At 45.6% G+C, this 23,087-nt stretch overlaps 1 protein-coding gene across 1 annotated transcript; it reads right to left on the minus strand.

The window, feature by feature from the left end:
* Positions 1-282: 282 nt before the first annotated feature.
* pou2f2a (POU class 2 homeobox 2a) lies at positions 283-12,852 on the minus strand (the record flags this gene model as incomplete). Its single annotated transcript, XM_080485110.1, has 14 exons — positions 283-662; positions 2,810-2,883; positions 3,859-3,982; positions 5,522-5,570; positions 5,665-5,862; positions 6,608-6,756; positions 7,133-7,274; positions 7,352-7,603; positions 8,642-8,733; positions 9,056-9,170; positions 9,760-10,050; positions 10,664-10,792; positions 12,649-12,677; positions 12,804-12,852. The coding sequence occupies 14 exons, from the start codon at positions 12,850-12,852 to the stop codon at positions 283-285; spliced, it is 2,073 nt and encodes a 690-aa protein (XP_080341236.1).
* Positions 12,853-23,087: the final 10,235 nt, after the last annotated feature.

Below are 23,087 nucleotides of genomic sequence, written 5' to 3' on the forward strand. Positions count from 1 at the left end.
ATCATTATTTGGTTTCAGATTCCCCTCCTCCGTTCTGCATTTCTCTCCATCCTCTCCATCCTCCCTCTCTTTGCCTCCTCCCCTCCTCATGTGTGTATATTTTTGGCTTCGGGAGACTTCAGAGGGGAGACGCAGAGAAACTCAGATGGATCAGACAGAGAGATGGCTTTGGTTGAAAGGCGAGGTTGTAAATTTAGATTCTTAAAGCTCCTTGAACGCTTCTTCCTCCTCTTCCTCCTCCTCGTCTTCCTCTGATGGGATACTTTGGTGGTCAGTCGGGGGTCACTCGGCCATAGCCCCCCCCAGAGGCGGCGGCGAGGCTTCGCTGAAGGAACAGAAAGAGGCGGGGCTCGAACAAGGAGAATCCTCCGGGCACGAGGTCGGGCTCATGAGGTTGCTGGTTCCGGCGGGGGGCGGAGACTGGGAGAAGGGAGGCCTCGGGCCGCCGACCCCCCCGCTGCTGCTGCTGACCAGCCCCATGACCGGAGAGGAGGTCGTGGCCATGGAGCCCGTCACCATGGGCAGGAGGGAGGGGTGGTTGAGGAAGATGGAAGGGCGGAGAGAGGCCGGGACACCGGGACCGCCGGGCCCCCCCAGGAGCAAGTGACCCGCTCCCCCCTCCAGGCCTGAGAGGGACAGCTGACCGCCGCTGGCTGCCAGGGCTGCACCGGCCGAGGAGGGGAAACCAGGGGGAAACGGAGGGATGGAGAGAAACAGCAGGTGAGGAGAAAAGGAAGACGTCAGTGAACAGACGCATCAAATAGAGAAAACATCTGAAACAGGATGAAGATGAGTGAAGAACCACTGAAGGAAGCGTTGTGAAGCTCTGAGTGTGTAAAAGATCAATTTACCCAAATCAACACCAAATTAACAGTTTATTGGTGCGATTTGATCTGATTTGATGACGGAAGACTTCACATAAATGTCTGTGAAAATCAAATTCAAGCATCCATCCATGAAACTCTTAAAACATTTTGCGATTTAAAGCGTTAAAATAAAGTCTTGACTCAAACATGCAAATGATTAAAAACCAAGTTTAAGTTGTGTTTCATCGTGTGACGCGTCTCCTTTTCTCTTGCTTTGGTTAAAATTGTGGATTTGTTGATTGTTTGTTGGCCATTAAAGCATCACAACATTTGTTGACGGGTGGAAATTAATTTCATTTGAGGGTGAAAACCATCATGATGGTCATAATTAGTTTTAGCGAATGGAAGAACCCGGAGGCCCCCTCAGTTATATATATATATATATATATATATATATATATATATATACTGTTTGAATCTTTGTCTTCTGAAGAGAATCGTCTACATATGTGTCATCCTTTATGTGTGATGACAATCAAGACACTGATGTTTAGAAGTCATCATCATCATCATCATCATCATCATCATCATCATCATCATCATCATCATCATCATCATCATCATCATCATCATCATCATATGGGTAAAAAAGGTCATTTACTGCACATGCACGGGTATGAATAAATGAATAAATGAATGACTGGATGATTCAATGTCAAACAGAAATACATACAATAGTTATTCAGTGTGCCAAAATATACAAGTGTGTTACAGTGGTAATTATTCACAATCTGGATATTGACACAGTGAAAAATGTTTTTTAAGGTTTACTAAAAGTGGATCTGTCACATACGAAGTGGAAACCATGTGAAGTGAAGGGATTGAAAGATTCCTGCCTCTTCCTGTGTCGGCTGAAGTCTGTATCAGAGGAAGAGCCAGCGATCGGTGGCACACTAGAAAAACTATGAATTGCCTGTAAAGGAGGATATTTGAGCCGGCGGGATGTTCCTCAGTGCTGCGGCAGCACGATATTACAATGCACCGAAACACATTCCGCCACGGAGAAAGTTTTTCTGCAGCTCATGCAGAAGAATAACCCGTCAATCAGTGCAAACTCTGCCGCAGCAGAGTGACACCTGCCAACTTTTGGATTCCAGCGTAATAGTAAACCCTTTTATCCATTACAGGTGTAAACATTCATAGCATGTGTGGCCCCAGAGGGATCCCAACACCTGAAATCCTTTCACGTCAACACTTCATCTCTTTTCTTCCCTCCTTCAGCCTATAACTCCATCAGAGCCGACAGTGCCAGAGCTGCAGTTTCCATAACAGACTGTATCCTTCTCATCAACACATGGCCTGAAGGACGCCGCCTCTGAATGACGCCAAACAGAAGAGAGGAACAGGAGGGTGAGGTCTGAATTGATGCTATAGGGGGAAGGAGCACATGAAGGATTCAAAGCTGAGCTTATTTGTGATGCTTAATTGATTTGGCAGCAGATCATCTCTTTCAAAAAAAGAAAAAGGGGGAATTTTGAGTGAAGCCTGCCTATTTAGCCAACAGGCCTTGATATTGAGAGGGAGGGGATTGAGCCTGTTCAACTCTTCGCTGTAAGCTGACTCGGCCTCCTAAGCTCTGCCATGAGGGGCCGTTGTCACTCTGTGATAATGGCAGGCTATTGTACGAGAATCAAATTGAATCTTTCATCATACTGAGCGATTCAAAAAGTTTAAAGAGGAGGGGTGGGGGTGGGGGAAGGGGGGGGCACACCAGCTCGCTTTTGGCAAACTGAAGCTTTGCAAAGAAAATTCATTTTAGACAGAATGGATGACGGGTGAAATGGGAAGTGGGCTTTAGAGATGAAGACCCGGGAGGACTCGCACGGCCAAAGGGGACGGTCTGCATGCACACGCACACTCGCACACACACACACACACGCACACACACACGTACGCACACACACACACACACACGTACGCACGCACTACTCATGCACACACACCTTGCATGGTAGCCAGGGGATTGCTCCCAATGAGGGCCTGGTTCATCCCTGTGCTTACTCCCATCATTGTGTTCCTGAAAAGTGGATGGTCCGCAAAGTCACACGTTCACACACACAAACAGGAACATTCACACATGGGGAGAAACATTTTCGTCAACTTCTGGTATGTTTCTCTTTTTCGATGCACAAAGGAAAACCCTGAATAACACGTTTGTATTCAGCGCGCACGCCTAATTTAGTTCTCAAGCGGAACACTTTTGAAAGCACAAGTAACTTAATAAAAGGGATTGAAGAATAAAAAATGTATTTAGAATTTATTATTACGTTTGAGAAAAGTCATACAAATCTGTACAATAGTAGCGTAGATATGTAGGAAAGTCCTGCTTTATTTGTAAGCGTCTTCTTCTGTCAGGCCTGTCTTTCTAACGGGTTTAGTGACAGAGTCACGAGTCAGCTGACTGGAGGAAGACGCTCGATAATCTGTACATTAGAGCATCTCCAAAAGCAGATTTGATGAATAAGCGACAATGAGAGGAAGCAGTTGAGATCAGTCACTGACATGCAGATGGAAAATGATTATTTCAAGCTGCAGTTTGACGCTACATAAAGTCTAGAGTTCAGGTGACTTCCTGGTGCCGCCGCCAGCAGGACTGAGTCGGTGCGGGATTGATGAGGAGTTCCTCCTCGAATCAACAGGAGTTTATTGAACTGGTGTTGTGGTGAGGACAGAGATACAGCAGCTCTGCAGCTCTTCCACTGCTTCCGCGTACGATGAAAATACCGAGTCCAGTGGAACCTCAGTAACTGAACACCCGATTTTATATCATCAAGGCAACAACACTGGCCGCCGCGAGCTGAAACTGAAACTGAAACTTTTCATTTCCACACAGGACGTGTTCACTTGTTCAGATCACTTTCACTCTACTGTCGCATCTCAAATGGGGAAAGAAAAAAGAGGTTTGTTGGCTAAAATCTGCTCTTCCTGCCGCTTTGAGTTTCGGCAGCGGTTTAATATAAACATAGCAGGTGTAAGGAGGGTCTTCACTCACCCGGCGTTGAGGCCGGGAGGAGCCGGGCTGGCTGTGCTGTGAGGAGGCGGGGTGACAGAGGAGGAGATGGCCGCCGAGCTGACCGGAGTCATGGGGCAGGACGCTGACGGTGACGGGCTGGCGCCTGAGAGGAGCAGAAGCAGGTTGGCGGTGAAGCTGCGCTGTCAGTTACAACATTATTACTAAATAAACACTCTGGTGACACTCCGGTCGGGGTCTCGAGCTCTACGAGTGTCTTCTTCACCTTCCAGTCAGCTTCAGGCTGCAGAGAAGTTTGTGACTGGAAAGTATTAGCTTCGGCTCAACGGGCCAATAAATATCCAGCTGTGTTTGTTACCTGTCAGCTCATCTGTCATGTCTGCGAAGCCCGGCGTCGCGCACACTGAAGCCAGGGTCCATAAATCATGAGGGCGAGTCTCGACTCGCAGGTAAACAACTCAAGATGGGACCAGAGTTTCCATGTCGTTCTCAACAAAACATCAGTTTTCTCGACCTGCCGTTCCCCCAATTCTGTTGAGTTTCTGAGAGGCAAAACGGGGGCCGAGCCTTCAGCGATCAGCACCGGGAGACTAATACAGTCTCTACTTTTAAAATCAGACTGAAGGCTTTATTATTTGATCCGGCTCATCGTCCAGGCCTCCAGGTCATTCCGAATCACTTTCTGGCCTGAACCTTTGTCGTAGTTACCTGGTATATGTTCAGAAAGACGTGAAACCTTATTGAAGGCACTGAGCTTTGCTCCTCTTAACTCTATACATTTATGTCATTAACTTTCTCTGAAAGATCAGCATCTGCAGATCCTACAACTATCAGTCTACAACAGAGGTGGTCCGGTTTCTCCCGGTGCTGGAGGGCAGCAGACCTGCATGGCTTTCATTGGGAATGCAGGATATATTTGCCCCGTCATACCAGAATTGGCCAATTTGAGACATTTAAAAAAGAAATTGGTGTCTCCCCGATAAACAAACATGAACCGATATGGACAATCAGTGGTGGTGCGCACGCGTCAGCATGCTTTCTTTAGGTTTACCACAGCTCATATGAGAGAAGGCAACATAGTCGTGAACATAGTCAGCAAATAGATCAATTTACATATTTCACAGTTGGAAATTGGACAGAAAAATGTTTGACAGTAAAATAAACAGAGAAACATTCTTCAAATTCACTGCCGAGATCTATCTTTTAGTTTATACAAAAGCTGATTATAGGATATAGTTATTTTATTGGTTGTATTTATCAATAATAGTAAATATCGACATTGGCCACACCAGCAATATGAATATTTGAATTGGAATCGGTCCTATTTTTCCAATCGGGTGATCCCTCGTATTGATGTGTCCCTGATCGAGTGAATTCAGGTGTGCTGGAGCAGGAAGACGCTGAAAACATGCAGCTTGTCAACATGTTGCCTCATGAGTTTCTGTTTGGTTTCTTCACTTGTGTTTTCTAAGACTTCCTGTTGCATCCTGGGTCAGAAACCCACTAACATAACTCTGGAGCAGAAAGCTGCCGGCCCTATGTCTGAGCTGATTTTTTTTTTCTCTGCATTTTTCTGCAAATCAACTGAATTCGACAGAAGAAATATAGATTTATTCCGCTAACAGGATGAAAAGCGCCATGGGAAACGTTGTGTGTACAGGTTGGGAGAGGAAACGCGTCTCACCTGTTGTGCTGAGGCTGGTGGTGACCTGGGACAGACCCTGACTGGATAACTGGACAGAGAGGAAGAGAAGAGATCCTACTGAGAAACAAATCTCACGTCCACGACGAAGCTTTGCGGTACAATGTGAGCGTGGCGGACCGTACCATGTGCGGGCTGTAGCAGGGGGCTTTGTGCGTCACGACAGGCGAGGTCTGGCTGGGCAGGGGAGGCGTGGTGCTGCTGGAGGGGTTGATGCGTTTCTCTTTCTGCCGGCGATTACAGAACCAGACACGAATCACCTCCTTCTCCATGTTGAGCTGCTCCGCCAGCAGCAGGATCTCCTCCGAGGTAGGCTTCTGGTTCTGAGGGGGGAGAGCGATGGGTAAACACACAGACCACGGCACCGCAGGCTGCTTTTGTCAGAAATAAGATGGTAGCTGCTGGATAAAAGGAGGGTTATCTCTAATATTATCACCCCAGGATGTGGTGGCAGTAGATCAGAGAAGACTCTGGCCATGGTACGAGCTCCAAAAACACTTTAATATTATGAAGATTTCACACCATGACAATCTGAATTCATGACCAAACGGATGTGATTAAATTAGCATCCTTAACCGTACAGAATAAAGGTCCATCTGTATCATCATTCAGAACGCACACTGAACATTTCCAGAATTTACTATCAAACTGAAAATTTCAAGTCAAAAACATTTTAAGACTCTTGAAGACGATTAAAAAAAAAGTTTGATTAAATCAGTTACAAAGAATAAAACTGAATTTCCTGACATGAGAAAGTTCTACTGCGCAACAATATATTGTGGTTCCTGCAAAAGAAAAAGAAAAACTCTGCATATGACTTAACAGACGTTCACACTTGCTGTAACACTCGTATGCTGATGACATTGGGCTGTTTTTATCCTTCAAAAACGACAGCATGAACCACATGACAAACCTGAACAGTGGTAGAGACTATAAATAGATTTTCATTACTGGGATTGGGAAAATGTGGAAAATCAGATCAGATCAGATTTGTAATAAAAGGTTAAAGGTTAAATGGATCATTCTGGTAGAGTTGTGGACCAACTGGGAATAACAGAAGCTTCATACCGTGCTGAAGTTGCGCTCGAGAATGAGTCGCACGTTGGTCTCGATGCTGGTGCGTTTCTTCCTGCGTCGGCCAGGCAGACCCTCGATGCCCATTAGCGGGGAGGAGATGGAGGAGGGGCTGGGCAGCATGCTGTCCACCGCCATCGTTTCTGTACGAGAAGAGAGAAGAAGAAAGAAGCAGAGACGACAGCAGAGGGTCAGCTTGCTGGTAACCATTGATTCATGATCACAGACTCGTTTCCACGCGTTTTCAAAATAAGCTTTAAACTACATTCGGAGTAGTTTGTGATGGATTTAGATACAACTCGGCTAATATCATACTACTTTTAAAATCTTTATAATACTTTAAAATTAGTTTGTGACTAGTTAATATTTTTACATATTCTTGAATAAGTAGATGTGACATGCATTATTTCTAATGTGGATGCAGGATGATATTTATTTGATCCCAAAAAAATTAAAGCTTTGAAGGGTGGAGTTAGTTTTCTCTCTATTCTCTCGCTACAAAGCCTCCGTCAGCTTTACCTGCGTCGCTCAGCCACTTCTCCAGCAGCGGCTTCAGCTTGCACATGTTCTTGAAGCTCAGGTTGAGAGCTTCGAAGCGGGAGATGGTCGTCTGGCTGAAGTCGTTGCCATAAAGTTTGCCCATCGCCACGCCGACGTCACCCTGATGGAGAGAGATCGTCAGCTGCGGCGCGTCAACGCGTCAATCTGCAAGCGGCGCCCGTGTCTCCCGTCCCCCACCTGAGTGAATCCCAGCTTGATGCGTCGCTGCTTGAAGGTTCGAGCAAACTGCTCCAGCTCCTCCAGGTCGCTGGGCTCCTCGCCCATGTGTCCCCCGTGACCTCCGGGAGTCAGGCCGGAGGTTATGGAGGAGGCCAAGGCGCTGCTGGACGCAGAGGTCGCTCCTCCAGATGTTACGACACCAACACCGCTGCTTCCAGGGCCAACGGCCGAGGATCCGCTGCCGCCGCCAACATCACTGCTCTTATCCCTCTGCAACAAAAATTTTTTTTTGAATTCAGCAAAGTATCCTCACATGTAAAGGTTAAAGTCTCTTATTATTGGGATCGGCTCTGGCTTGGCACACTGAACTGGATATGGATGGTCAATGTTAAGATCATAATCACTTAACTTGATCTGTTCTTGACTTTGGAAAAATTATTTATCTCAACTGTTGTATCTTATTGACTTTGTTTCATAGTGTGGATGTTCGTGCTTCTTTAAAGCAAAGACGATGTTGTGGGGAGACGGATGTGCAGAGCAAAGACATTTCATACGTTTCTTTTTTGTCAATAAATAATAAGTCAATTGTCAATTTGGCTGTTACACGTGTGTGAGAAATCTGACCCTGTTTGGCCTGACAAACGATGGAGATTTGATACGCAGCATGTACAAAATAAAGCAAGCTGTGTTTAATAATGAGGGATGCTGCTTGTCACGTCTTCAACAGGAGCCTGTGGGAGCAGGGACCTCGTGAGCTTCGGGGGTTTCGGCTAATCGAGCGGGCGTCATGCATGATATCTGCTGCCACACGGCTCATTTACATTCACGTCTGAGGGCCGAACATACAACAACAACAACAACAACAACCGTGTCGTCGTGTCTGACACGACTTCATCACGGCCTAATCAAAAAATCTATAGAGGAAGTGTGAGGACGCATTCATGGATTATCTTATAGACGGTGAAAGGTGAAGGTTGTGACATCAGCATGCAACACCACCTGATTGGACCAAAACTGAAATCTCTGCCTAAAAGCACATGCCATGGAAATGAGACTGAGCAGCTTCCCTCTGGCACATAACAGCTTGTTGCTGTAAAGATTGAAATATGAAGTAACTCTGAGCGAGAAGTGATGCACAATCTAATGTTTTGCATTCAGCTGAAGCTTTGCAGCATCTAGAGGCTGATAATGGTGAATGTCAGTCTGATAAGCAGCCTGAGGTTCAGAGGAGTTTCTTTACTTCCAGTACAAGCTCTGCTCCCCTCACTTTTCGCTCCGTCTCACACCGAAGGAGCCTGATTCTCCTACCTGTGCTTGGAGTCCGAGGCGAGGCGGGCTCGTCAGGAGTCCGCCTGGACTTTGCTGAGGTAGCTGGATCAGATTTTGTGTCGAGAGCAAACCTGCACAGGGAAACAAACAATCAACAAAACAAATATTCATCTGTTCAGATAGATTATCAAATCAATTACCCAACAAAAAATACAACGCCGGGCAAAGAGATTACACAGAATAATGCAGTAATCACTAATAAATAGAGCTGTAGGACAGATAGTCATGCATGTTTCATTCTATAATATTTGTTTTTAATTCATTTATCAGTTTAATTCATACTCTTAGACAAATTTGTATCCGTGTTTTTTTGTGACGATTCACCAACCGATTCAATAAAACCACCAGGCCCTCTCCCTGGAGTTGAAACAATATTCCCCAGAGGTTCCTCACCGGGCTGCTGCTGCTGCGCCTGTGCAGGCTGAGAGAGCAGGAACTGGGCAGGAGACTGCAGAGGGTGACCCGGCATCAGAACCAGCTGCTGGAGCTGCAGCAGCTGCTGGATGTCCTGCAGACAGAATCACCGCTCAGTGGAGGGACGGAGGGACGGAGGGACGGAGCGAGGAGACAAAGCCGGCTCACGCACACTTCAAACAGTCGACAAGTTCTAGCAGGTGTCAGAGTTCTTCTCCATCGCTTACACGCAGTTCTGCTGCTTATCCCACAAATGCATGTTCCTTACAAATGTGGCCCCGTTGAAATTCCTCATGGTAGTTCATGGAGTATAAACAGTTCAACCAATCGCCAATTCGGGAATCAGAAAATAGTTAAAGGTTGTAAAATTTTTAAATAATAAATACATTAAAGTTATAAATAAATAGAATAAATAAATCATTCAAAATAAATCATAAATTATATAAAAAATACCTAAATTAATAATAAAAAAACATTTTAAAAGGTTTAATCAGTTAAAATTGTGAAAAAGTTTTGTCAGTTTCATACTTAAAAGAGTTAAGAGTTAACCTCTCAGTATATAAAGATGTTCATAATGGTCTTTTTTTCTCGAGATTGTAAAAGCAACAAATGTAAGAACCCCCACGTAGAGAAAAGTAGTTAATGTGAGGTTAAAACCAGGTGAGTGGATCTACTGATGTTACCTGGGCAGTGAGCTGGATAGGCTGTGATAGGGCGAGCTGCGGCGGGGGAGGCGGGGCTTGGACTGTTTGCTCCTGTTTGGTTGGCTGCTGCTGTTGGTGCTGCTGTTGCTGCTGGGATTGAGCTTGGCTTTGTTGCTGCTGCTGATGCTGCTGGTTGGCCTGTTGCTGCGCGGCGGCGTGAGCGGCGTGAGCGGCATGGGCGGCGTTCGACTGCTGAACGGCCGCCGCCAGAAGCTGAGCCTGAGCCTGTTGGAGGAGGAGCTGCTGCTGGGCCGGGAGGAGAGCGGCGAGCTGGGAGGCGGCGCCACGCAGGAGAAGAAGAGGAGAAGGAGGAAGACGAGGACAGTGAAGAGAAATGAGACGAAGACGATGACATGCACAAGAGGGGATGACAGACAAATAGAGGAGTAATAAGAGTAAGAAGTGTGAGGAGTCACATAAAAGATGAAAAGGACAAAAAAAAAAATGGGAGGAAAAGTCAGGAGAGAGAAGAGAAAAGTGTCAGCCGAGGACCGAGGCGGAGGCGGGACTGCGCTGCAGTAAAAGCATGCCAGAGCAAGACAAGCCAGAAGAGCCACCCACTTAACGTAAAGAACATTTAGCGTTGGTATTTTCACTGTCGGGGGGAAAAAAGAAAAAAAAAAAAAAGCCTCACGCTAGAAAGTTTGTGTAACAGGTGGTGTTTTCCTGCGGCGGTGCAGTCGGAGCAGAACAGACGCTCAACGTTCTCCTGACGTCACTAAACTGAATGTGACGACATGAACCCGGGCCCGGTGGAAGTTACTAAGTTACTTCACTCTTTGGATTACATTGATATGGAAGCTAAAAACCTTCAGCTTGATCTTTGGTTTAAAAAAAAAAAGGTGATATACTTCAATAGGTGTGATTGTGTGTGTTTTCTCACCCCTGCTAGCGGACTCCCGGCCAGCATCAGCTGCGTGTGGTGATGTTGAGCCTGTTGCTGTTGTTGAGAAGGAGGCGCAGGAGGAGGAACAGTGCTGTGTGTCAACTCGGAGCTCTCTTCACTCTTTACCTGCACCAGAAAACAAAGATGGGATGCATTAAAAAAAACAACAACAAACGCTGACACTCACACAGTAACTCACTCTCAACACGCACATTTACCAATAATCTCATCGTTCTGTAGTTTTCCACTACCAGATTTATAATTTCTCACATGAGATGAGAAGTGAGACTTCATCTCCACAGAATGTAAAACGTCAACACATTCCCTCCTTCGTTCAGCTGCGCCTGTTGCTCAGAGAAACACAGTGGCGACTCGTCTGCAGTGGGATTCAAACTCTCGGCACTGCTGACAAAAAATTTTTTAAAAAGTAAAAGAATCTAACTCCAAACACATCTTCTTGTTCGCTGGAGCTGATCACAGTGAGATCCGTCCCTCAAACACAGTGAGATCATCTAAACTCCACCAAGAATGGTGCTCAAGCTCCCACCAGGAACATCTTCGCTCTGAGGGCGGAGTCAGGAAAAGCAGGGAACCCGAATGGGATTATCATGAAATAACGTCTTTTCAAGAGACTCTCTCCAGTCCGCTCGGCTCACGTCCGATTCTCAGATTGAAGCCGGTCATCGGTGGAGCAGGACGAGTCAATCCTCCTCGTTTTCATGGTGTCAGAAAAATTCTGCAGCCGCCGACCTTTGACCCCAGCCTGTCCTTACCTGCTCGCCGCCCTGTCATTTCCCATCCGTCACAGCCGCTCGCCGCTGCACCTCCTTCTGGATCATTCACTGTCATCCCTTTCACAATCTCCTGCTTTTTCTCCTTCTCTCTCTCTCTCTCTCTCTCTCTCTCTCTCTCTCTCTCTCTCTCTAGCTCTCTCTCTCTAGCTCTCTCTCTCTCTTTCTCTCAGCTTTGTTCTCGTGGGAAAGTGGGCGTGGACTTCGTGTGATTTGCATAAAGAATGTTGCCGGTCCACACGTGAAATGACACAAATACATTCCCACACACACACATGTTCACACGAACCTGTGTGTGTGTGTGTGTGTGTGTGTGTGTGTGTGTGTGCGCGTTCATGTGTAACGTACCAGAACAAGAACAAGACATGTCGTGTGTGTGTGTTAAAAGTACAAATAACAATTGCAAATTTTAAAAATGGTCTCAACCTTTTGCGTGTAAATGAGGTGTGACTCTTTTGAGGACTGAGCACAACACCACACACATTCAGTGTGTGTGTGCGTGTGTGTGTGTGTGTGTGTGTGTGTGTGTGTGTGTGCCCATGCTCACCTTGCTGCCAGCTGGTGAGGGAGAGAAGCTTTTCATTGTCTGGACCTGCAGCGAAACAAACAGGTTCAATAAATTAAACACCTCCAGCAGATCGATATCATCGGACCACAGATTGGAATGAAACACCAGCCTGTAACCTGCCAACGGGTTTACGGTGCGCGTTCCTCTCCCGCCTCGGAGAAGGCTTGTATTGAACCGATATCTCAATCAGTTACACACAAAATCATCAACAGGCTGGAAAAGATAAATAACTCAAGCCGCAGTTCGTTTTATGAAGTCGTGAGAAAAAGGTTGAAAGTGCAGAACAACTAATGAAGACAAAACAAATAAAACATAACAGTTACTGGCATTTTCACTCATTGTGGGTCAGGATGAAGAGTTGAATCAATAGTGTGTGTGTGTGTGTGTGTGTGTGTGTGTGTGTGTGTGTGTGTGTGTGTGTGTGTGTGAGCAAAATGTTCACTTTTTTAAAAACATCTCATAATGTTATAATAATCTCCTTATTCCCGTTAGAGTAATCAGAGTATTTCACAAAGCAAGAGGCAGCCAGTGGATCCGAAGTGTGTCACAGATTCTGTTGGAAAACAAAACAACGTTTGCTAAATTTATTTGGCAGAAGATGTGATGAAAGGTTCAAAACCAACCTGATCATCTGGGCTGTTTCTGTCTGAGTCTGGAACACAGAAGGAAACACAGTTTAGTAGGCTGTGTGTGTGTGTGTGTGTGTGTGTGTGTGTGTGTGTGTGTGTGTGTGTGTGTGTGTGTGTGTGTGTGTGTGTGTGTGGTCATGTTTTTGTACCTGAACTGTCCCCTGGATAGTCAGCCCCAGGCTTCTCCTCTTTAGACATCCTGATATCTGCAGGAAACACACACACACACACACACACACACACACACACATCTGTGAAGGTGCAGACTGGTGAATGTGTAACCGACGTTCTCAAGGCTGGAGGAGGAGGTGGAAATGTCCTGCACACTGAGTTAAGACTAAAGAACGACTCCTGCTGATGATCTTATTAAGTATGAGCCGCAAAAAAATAAAAAATAAAAAGTTTCCCTTCTGCAGAAACTTTGTGCTTCAGCAGCAGAAGAGAGAAAAGCTCGCTGTTGTTAAGTTCTTTAAATGTAAACTTTATTGACCCGGGAGGTGGAGGTGGGATTAAAGCCGCTCGCCGAGGCTCGCCGTGGCTCGCCGTGGCTCCTGGGACTGCAGCGGTAATTGGTCTGAGGAGAATGACGCCACAGGAACTGCTTACCGGAGCACCAGATATTACTCAGCGCGAGCGCTGCCTCCATTTTGGATGAAACGCTCGCTGGCGTCCCCGCTCCACGCCTTCCTCCTATCCTGCGCTGCCTCACCTCCAGCTTTTCAAATAAACAGCTCGTCTACGACCGGAGACGAGTCTCGATAACGACGCCGACGGAAGGGGCTTTAAAATCTGAGCCGTGTGATTTTGGTGCACGCCGTCTATCTTCGGCTCGTGACAGGAAGCAGAACGCTGAAAATAATCAAAGTACATCTCATAAGAACACATCCAACATTCTCCACCCTGCTGCTGGTCATCCTGTTTGCCGTCGATAGAGCCTCCGTCCTGCTGCTTCACACACACACACACACACACCCACACACACATCTTCTGTACGGCGTGAAAGAACAAACACTTGAAAGACAAAAGAAGAGCTCAGTGGAAATTCTCTCTCTCTCTCTATATATATATAAAAACCTCGGCGTTATGTGTTTGTACATGTTGTAATCTCATCATCGAGGTCACCGCCAAGTTCAAGGTGTGGCGAGCGAAGGTGGAGGGCGAGGGAGGAGGGGGTGGGGTGGAGCAGGGCAAAGAGACAGAGAGGAGGAGGAGGACAGGAGGAGGAGGACAGGAGGAGAGAGGACAGGAGGAGGAGGGCAGGATGAGGAGGACAGGAGGAGGAGGACAGGAGGAGGAGGACAGGAGGAGGGCAGGAGGAGAGAGGGCAGGAGGAGAGAGGACAGGAGGAGGGAGGACAGGAGGAGGAGGGCAGGATGAGGAGGACAGGAGGAGAGAGGACAGGAGGAGAGAGGACAGGAGGACGGAGGACAGGAGGAGAGAGGACAGGATGAGACAGGGCAGAAGGAAGAGGACAGGAGGAGGAGGACAGGAGGAGAGAGGGCAGGAGGAGGAGGACAGGAGGAGAGAGGACAGGAGGAGGGAGGACAGGAGGAGGAGGACAGGAGGAGGGCAGGAGGAGGAGGACAGGAGGAGGGAGGACAGGAGGAGGGAGGACAGGAGGAGGGAGGACAGGAGGAGAGAGGACAGGAGGAGGCGGACAGGAGGAGAGAGGGCAGGAGGAGGAGGACAGGAGGAGAGAGGACAGGAGGAGAGAGGGCAGGAGGAGGGAGGACAGGAGGAGAGAGGACAGGATGAGACAGGGCAGAAGGAGAGAGGACAGCAGGAGAGAGGACAGGAGGAGGGAGGACAGGAGGAGAGAGGGCAGGAGGAGAGAGGGCAGGAGGAGAGAGGACAGGAGGAGGGAGGACAGGAGGAGGAGGGCAGGATGAGGAGGACAGGAGGAGAGAGGACAGGAGGAGAGAGGACAGGAGGACGGAGGACAGGAGGAGAGAGGACAGGATGAGACAGGGCAGAAGGAGAGAGGACAGCAGGAGAGAGGACAGGAGGAGAGAGGACAGGAGGAGGGAGGACAGGAGGAGAGAGGGCAGGAGGAGAGAGGGCAGGATGAGAGAGGACAGGAGGAGGGAGGACAGGAGGAGGAGGGCAGGATGAGAGAGGGCAGGATGAGAGAGGGCAGGAGGAGAGAGGGCAGGAGGAGGGAGGACAGGAGGAGAGAGGACAGGATGAGACAGGGCAGAAGGAGAGAGGACAGCAGGAGAGAGGACAGGAGGAGAGAGGACAGGAGGAGGGAGGACAGGAGGAGAGAGGGCAGGAGGAGAGAGGGCAGGAGGAGAGAGGACAGGAGGAGGGAGGACAGGAGGAGGAGGGCAGGATGAGGAGGACAGGAGGAGAGAGGACAGGAGGACGGAGGACAGGAGGAGAGAGGGCAGGATGAGACAGGGCAGAAGGAGAGAGGACAGGAGGAGAGAGGACAGGAGGAGGGGGACAGGAGGAGGGAGGACAGGAGGAGAGAGGACAGGATGAGAGAGGACAGGATGAGAGAGGACAGGAGGAGGGAGGACAGGAGGAGAGAGGACAGTATGAGACAGGGCAGAAGGAGAGAGGACAGGAGGAGAGAGGACAGGATGCTACAAGAAAAATAGGCAAAGACCGACATGAAGAGACGGGTTGAAATATATACAAAGAAAGAACAGACTCACATTTCCATCCTTTCATTGCTCAGTAACCTGGTCAAATGTTAATTTTGCACTAAAATCACACATCTATTTAAAGCTTTCGGTCAATGTGGGAAGAAAATCTCATCAATAAAATGTCCCATCTGTTAAAAATCCTCATGTTTGCTTTTGTTAGCACGGCTGGGAATCAAGCGATTCCACTGACAGAAGCACAAAGTGAATCGAAGCTTCAGGGACTGAAAATGTCACCTGCAGATTCAAACCTTTTAAAAGTTAAACAAAGTCTGAATCTAAAAGCACAGCGATCCTGTAGATGTACACAGTGGGAGGAGTTTCCCTTCAGCTTCAATGTTAAACATCATTTTAAAAAGTATCAATATTTCAAAAGGTTTTAAAAGACCTGAAGTTCCATTGTTTAGATTAGTGAAGGTTTTAAAGAGCTTACAGGCTAAAGAAGTAAAAACCTTCCCCATCGGTTTACATGGGGAAGGTTTTGTTTAGAAAAGTTTAAATCTTTTAAAAAATCTAAAAGACACTAAAAAGTTACAACAGAGAAAGAATCTCTTAAAAAAGCTGCACATCTTGACACTCGGTTCAAAGTGATTAGACTGCAGGAGCCGAAGCTCCTCGACTTTATCACAGTAGAGAAGCGGTGGGATTTAATACGTTTTAGTTTATTCCTTCTCCTGTTCCGACGTGCAAACCGATTCCGTTGTCGTATTTTGTGTGGCAGCGGAACGTATTTAGTTTGATTGGTGAAATAAGTGGTTGATCGATGCGCGCCGATGATTTTTATATTTAAATCTGAGCATGTTGGAAATAAAGAAATGAGCCTCAGCTCTGCCTCAACAAGACCGACACCAAAAGAAGGATGATCAACAAAAGTGAATATCAGTAGAAACACCACAATGCCTCTGTTATGTTCATGTTTTCTACGTATGGATGTGGCGCTGGCCCGGCGGTCAGGAGGGTTTTTACATTAATTCAAACAGAGAAGTTCCCTGCTGGATTCTGATGAGTCAGCGAAATGACTGACCTCCGCCTCGGATTGTTCATTATTGTTTGCTGTCTGTAAAAAAACATAATTCCTTAAACTTCTTCTCACCAATAGGTGGCACTATGGCTATGGTTATACATTGGCATGAGGATGACTGTGATGGAGCTTCAGGCAGATCGCTGCATGTAGAGCAGAGTACATCACTTCCTGTTTCATGGCGAAACATCAGATATTCATTGGAGCGCCGTGGCCACGCCCTTTAAGATATATATAGTTACATTTTGATCGGTTCTCATCAGGAAGGCCTGTTTTATAAATACTGGCCACATTCCAGGCTTCCCGTTTCAAGCGTAACGCAAAATGGCGGACTTCCTGTTGGGTTTGGCGAACGAGTGAAATTTTTGTGCGGGTCGGGGGGTACCGCATAGATCTAAACGTGTTTAACGTGTTGCCAGCTTTAGATGTTACAATGTAGGGGGCGCTATGGAGCCATTTTGCCAGACACCTGCGCGATGGCTGTTAGAATTCTAAATGGTTCGCCACTTCTGAGGTGTGTGCAAATTTTCATGAAGGTTTGAGGCCATCAAAAGTGCAGCACTTTGCACAGGAGACGAAAGTATAATAATAATAATAATAATAATAAATAATAGATAATAAGGGTTTCAATAGAGTCCTATGCACTTTCAGTGCTCGGACCTGAATAATAATCCTTTGTTTTCCAGTAGAGTCTCGCCCGGCTCGGCTCGGACGGCCTCGAACAACAGACTGGCTGCAGTTATGCAAAATGACCAGATGGTGGCAGCACCCACTCAGACGTGCAGCAGAGAGCGAGAGCGAGCGAGCGAGTGTGTGTGTGTGTGTGTGTCTGTGCGTTTGTGTGTGTCAGTAGACCCAGCACATCACACTAACAAAACCCATTTAAAGGTTTTTGTTTGTTTCCAGATGTAATGAAAATCATTTTGAAAGGTAGAAAAGTCTGTTGTTGGAGTCACACAGGTAAAAAACAAAAAAAGAAATGGAGGAGAGATAAAGACGAAAATAAAGTTGGTAACTTTCTTATTCATATGTTTTTCTTTTCCAAACCGATTGTGTTAAATTGACATCATTAAAAACAAAAACGTCCTCCATGAAGATTCATGTTGTCACGCTTCATATTTTTACACCCCTCAGAGGAACAGTGTTGTATTTAGTTGTATTTCACCCATTTTGCTATAGTAAAGCATTTATTACTCACTGAATGGTCCAATTACTTTAAGATATAGGTATAATTCTAACAGCATGACAGATGAACCTGCAGCAAACAGGAGTTCTCACACTCTGTATGAGATGACAGGATACCCAGTCCTGTTGAGGACGTGTCCTCGGGTTTCTTTTTAACCTTGGACATAAACACAGGGACCATTATTGAATTTATAACACATTTCTAAGGGTGAATATATGTGGTCAGACGTTAGTTGTAAAATAATGTTTAAATGTCATTACTATTGTGTGTTATTGTACAAGAATTACAATGAGTGGGTTGTTCTAAAAGGTTAAGGGACGTGAAGATGCTCCAAAAGTTAAATATTTTATTATTTACATTAACTACTTTCGACCCTTCAACCTCCAGCTGTAAAGATTTCAGAACTTAACAATGTTCAGGTATTACGAGCAGTTTAAGTAGTAAAATAGTGCTTTTGAATACTTTTGTAAGCATTTTTCATTTAATTATGTAGTTGTGCTTAGGTATGATTTACATAATTTAGACTGTTTCATTACATTCAAATTGAGTTTGTCCACAAAATAAATAAATTTTAAAACAATTTGCATTTTGCAGCTCATAAATTCAAACTTTTACCAGAGAAAATCTTTATTTGTTCATTTGTTTGTTTAAGAAATGAGCTTTAAATGTTGACAGATAGAATCGACAAAGCCATTCAAAGCAGATAAAAAGTAAATAAAAACCTGGTTGAGTACTTTGTAGTTTAAGCAGTACCTTCCCTTGTATTTAAGTATAATTTAAACACTGTAACAGTACTTGCATTTATATTTTCAGAACTTTTCCACCGCTGGGCAGCTTATAGTCGCAGCTGCAGGGAAACTGAGTGAAATGTTTACTGGAAAATTGAAGTATTACTAAAAAAAAACGGACTTCTTTCCTCTGACTTCTTTACTCCAGTGAGAGTTTGCATGTTTCCCCTGCGTGTGCTCGCACTCAGTTTGAAGAGAAGCATAAAACATGGACGGATGTGTTATAACTTATCGACATTTCTGCTCTTAAAGGTCTTTAAATGCTTCTTTAGTGAACGATCCTGTAAAGAAACATTAAAAAAAAGAAGCAGCTCGAGGCCTTTTTTGTTAAATTCGCTTTTCTATTAAGCGCCGATGCTCTTTGTCTTCATTTGAATTTATCTAGATTTTATTTTTAAAGTGGTTTATGTATATTTGTTATCAGGTCTCTGATGGTTTGATGGATTTTCATTTCTCCACTTTGAGCTGAATTTCATGTTTGAAAGGTGCATTTTATTTTTTTAAAGCTAATTTCCCTTCTATGATGAGATAATCTAGGAGATTTTGAGAAGCTCCAACTGATTTACATTTCCACTTCTATTGATTCACCATTTTTCTGGGATCAGCATTAATAACTGCAGACATGAGGAAGAACAGAGACGAATTAGAAGAGCGGAGCAGGCGGCGTGCGGATGCAATCAAAACAATTTAATAAATCACTTTTTTTTTTTAAAAGGAAATCAGTGAAGCTTTAACTTTTAAATAATTAAATCATTATGGAAGAAAACATGTCAGATGTAATTCAAGTATCCAGGTAAATTAAAAATATCAAGATCTGGAGCAATTAGTGGCTTTGATTTTTATTCTTGGAGTTCCAGCGACTCGTTATGATTTTAGACACACACACACACACACACACACACACACACACACACACACACACACACACACACACACACACACACACACACACACACACACACACACACACACACACACACACACACACACTATTATTCCTTCACACTCTCAGCATATGACGATAGAGGGGGTGTCGCATTGTTAAAGTGCACATCAGGGTTTAGATCCAAATATTTTCACCATTTTACAACAAACATTTCTCTGCATCTGCACGCCCCCCCCTCCCCCACCCCACACCCCACCCCCACCCAATCCCCCCCACCCACCATGAGATCTCCCAACTCTTCTGACGGTTTCTTTTCCCATAACAAAGCAGCTCAGAGTAAAAATCTGCTTCAAGTTAGAGTGACCACCACCCCAGAGCGCCATTTCACCCCGAGGCGGGCCGACAGCAGTCGCTTGGCTAGAGAGGACCCCGACCCCACCCCCACCCCACCCTTTCCGTCCTTTCCCCTCCAACCTATCAGTGCTAATAACAGAGAGAGAGAGAGAGAGAGAGAGAGGGAGAGGTGTGTGGGGGTGTTTGGGGGGGGGGGGGGGGGGGGCACTGGGCAGATGATGTATCTGTCTTGTGAGGCTGACATGGCCTGTGAGTGTGTGCTAAAGGAGGGGGGACGGAGGGGCGCAGGGTCACTGTCAGGGAATTAGAAAAGGGCGAACAACTGAGAAAGAGAGCGGGGTGGGGGGCGGGGAGGGGGGGGCATGGCTGTAGGGGTCCTAAACTCCCCTCCTTCATTTCTGCCCACCCACCCCGCCTCGGTCACGGCTGTCAGGGGCCGGTGACAGACGGCGCGTGGGTTTGTGTGTGTGTTTTGGGGGTGGTGTGTGTGTGTGTGTGTGTGTGTGTGAGGGGGGGGGTCCAGCACCGTTCGGCGTGTGGATGTCAAAGGTCAGGCACATGGTCTCGGCCGCCTCGCAGTCGCGCACAAACAAGCTGCCTCCCTTTCCCACCTGTCCTTCCCGTCACGTTCAACACGCAAAACAAACACGCCCCCTCCCCCCAACACCGACTCCCCCCACCCCCCCACCCCCCCACACACACCCCCAAATAAAATTATCAAAAATTTCACACTCGTACTTTTATACTTAGAATAAAAAATTAAAAAATTGGTTCCTTAAAGGCAAATAAGGAGAGAGTTATTCCACGATCAAACCTTTGAGGATTCCACGGACGAGGATAAACGTGTTTGTGACGATTTATGTAAAAATGACGACGCAGGACGTCGCTCTTCTCTGGTGACGGCTGCGTTTGACGTAGGAAAGAATAACACCGCCGTCCCTCCAGGACAGAGCTGCTGCTCTCGTAGCACCAACCAACATTTTACCTCCTTAAGAATCTGCAAACGATCATTCCGGTTTGATTCTCACCTTCTGCTGCATATTTACTACATATGTCATTTCAAGCCACGATCAAAAACGTCTTCATGAGACAGCGTGGGACATTAATGTGGAGAAAGTCTCGTAAAAGTTTTGGATCCACTTTTTGTTTTATTTTTACTGAATATGGGTGTTTAAATCAAAGTTTAACCCAACTTGACCCAACAAGCCTCTGCATGTGAACTGCAGGTTGTAAGGGAGCTTCTGGCCTCGTCCTCCTCGTCTTCCTCCTCCTCCTCCTCCTCGTCTTCCTCCTCCTCCTCCTCCTCACTAACACAGCCTGAGCTCACTTCTCCAGGCTGCACACTCCTTATTAGCATCGCTGCTCCTTCACTCCCCTCCAGCTCGGGTCCAGCCTCCATTTATTCCGATTCCTCTCATTTCCTCTGCTCCTCTTCTCCCTCAGCTACATCATGAGCGTCTCACTCGGACTTCCTCCCCTCCGTCTCCAACCCCTCTACCTGTTTGCTTTGCCTTAATTCCTTCATTCCCACCTGACTCGCTCTGTCAAATTTAATCTCCAACATCCCGTCTCCCCTCTCTCTCTCTCTCTCTCTCTCTCTCTCCACCTCTTCCCAGGTATTCTCCACCTCTCTCTCTCTAATAATACATCTTTCCACTGACGTCACTTTGCTCTTCAACCACCAAACATTTATCGAGCTTCTCTGAAGCAAAACCTCCAACGACATGAATGGATTATTGTTCATAAATAGTTTTCTTCAAAAGTTCAACTTCTGCTTTTAACCGGTGCCACTTTGAGCTCTGAATGACCGTTTTGCACAAAAAAACACAGATTAAATCAGGTTGTGATCAACATGTGTAGGACATTTTGCACCTCGGAGGGTTTTATCTTCAGGAAAATGTGAACCTTCGTTAAAGGAATAATGTGGTTGCACTTTATTCTAGGAAAAAATATGAGTTACAAATTGTATATTTAAGAATATAGTTTGTGTATTGTAAGTATTATGTTCTGAAAGTTCTCCTTTCAATACTGCAAACATCCAAGATACTAAACATACTTGTCAGATATTAGAAATTTGTACGGAAACAAATCTACCTAGGATTTCAATTAAAAAAATTAAGATTTCAGAGAGCGGCCATTAAAGAAATGTTTCCATAAAGGTAATAAATACTCATGGTAACTTGAATTAGAGGGTGTTTTGAGCAATACAAAAATACCTTAAGAAATGCCTTAATAAATAATAGAATAGATATAATATAATTTAAACACATATAGTTCTATTAAAGTTACAAACACATTGAGATTCATTGAATAGAAAGATTTTTGACCAATTATGAGAACTTCTTTTAGTCAAAAGTTCCAAAAGAAATTAGGACGTGAACCCGAAAAGTTAAATAGGAGAGAAAGTTTAAGTCACATTTCCTTCTTACGAAATCTGGCAACAAGCAAAACATGCATGTAAAATGTTTATTTGTGAAGATCAATTGAGCAATATCGACTTGAAACGTCTTGTGTCTGACAGAAATCTGTCTGGTTCAGTGGCTGTATCAACGCACAATAAACTGGACGGGAGGATTCTTTACAATGAGGGTTCTTAGTGGGAAAAGGGCCAAAAAAATGTTAGTAAAAGGTTAATAAGTTTGGATTTCTTTGGTGAATTACTCACAATTTTCCCCAAAACTGAAATAGTTAAAAAAAAAAAAATCTTGAACATTTTTTGCGTAATTAGGGTTTGTATCCCAGTGAAATCTGGCTGGTTTGGTGTGAACATGAAATCTGTGTTTTTTACTAAAAACAATGTTTTTACAGGATAATATCACGTTGATGTTTTCTGACTCGTTAGTTTGAACCAAAGCCGGATCAGCTTTGTTTTACAGATGAAGTTCATTCCTTTTTCTTTTTGATCTGTATATGTGTGTGTATGTTACACACACACACACACACACACACACACACACACACACACACACACACACACACACACACACACACACCCTCCTCCTTCAGTAGTGGTCAGCCGCAGCGGTCACGGCACCGCTGGACAGCGCTCTGCTAGCACAGGACACGCAGACCCGTTGCCAAGCAACAGCAATGAAAGATCACTGTGTGTGTGTGTGTGTGTGTGTGTGTGTGTGTGTGTGTGTGTGTGTGTGTGTGTGTGTGTGTGCAGCTCACATGTTTTGTGTGTACCTGAGAGAGTGTTAATCATTAAGAATAAACATGTTTCCCTGCCTGAAGCCGAGGCTTCGCTGTGAGGCAAACAAAGTGCCGCATGCTAATGTCTCCTCGGGTGTTTACACTTTAACAGCAGGTACTAAAGGATTTTCCAGGTGATGTTCATGTTTATATCATTTGCACAGAAGGAAAAACAGGCGCAGCACCACAATCTGAAATGACCCGATAGGACGACGTTTACAATGGAAGCAGGCTGGAAAAAAAACAACTTCATTTAATGTGGACTAAAATTCTGTTGAGTCGGTTGTCAATAATATGTTTAGTGGTCAGACTGTTGGGTCAGTACAAAATTCAACCTACTTTAACAGTTTCCTAA

This window comes from Lipophrys pholis (genome assembly GCF_963383615.2).
Source record: "Lipophrys pholis genome assembly, chromosome: 17".
Classification (NCBI taxonomy): domain Eukaryota; kingdom Metazoa; phylum Chordata; class Actinopteri; order Blenniiformes; family Blenniidae; genus Lipophrys; species Lipophrys pholis.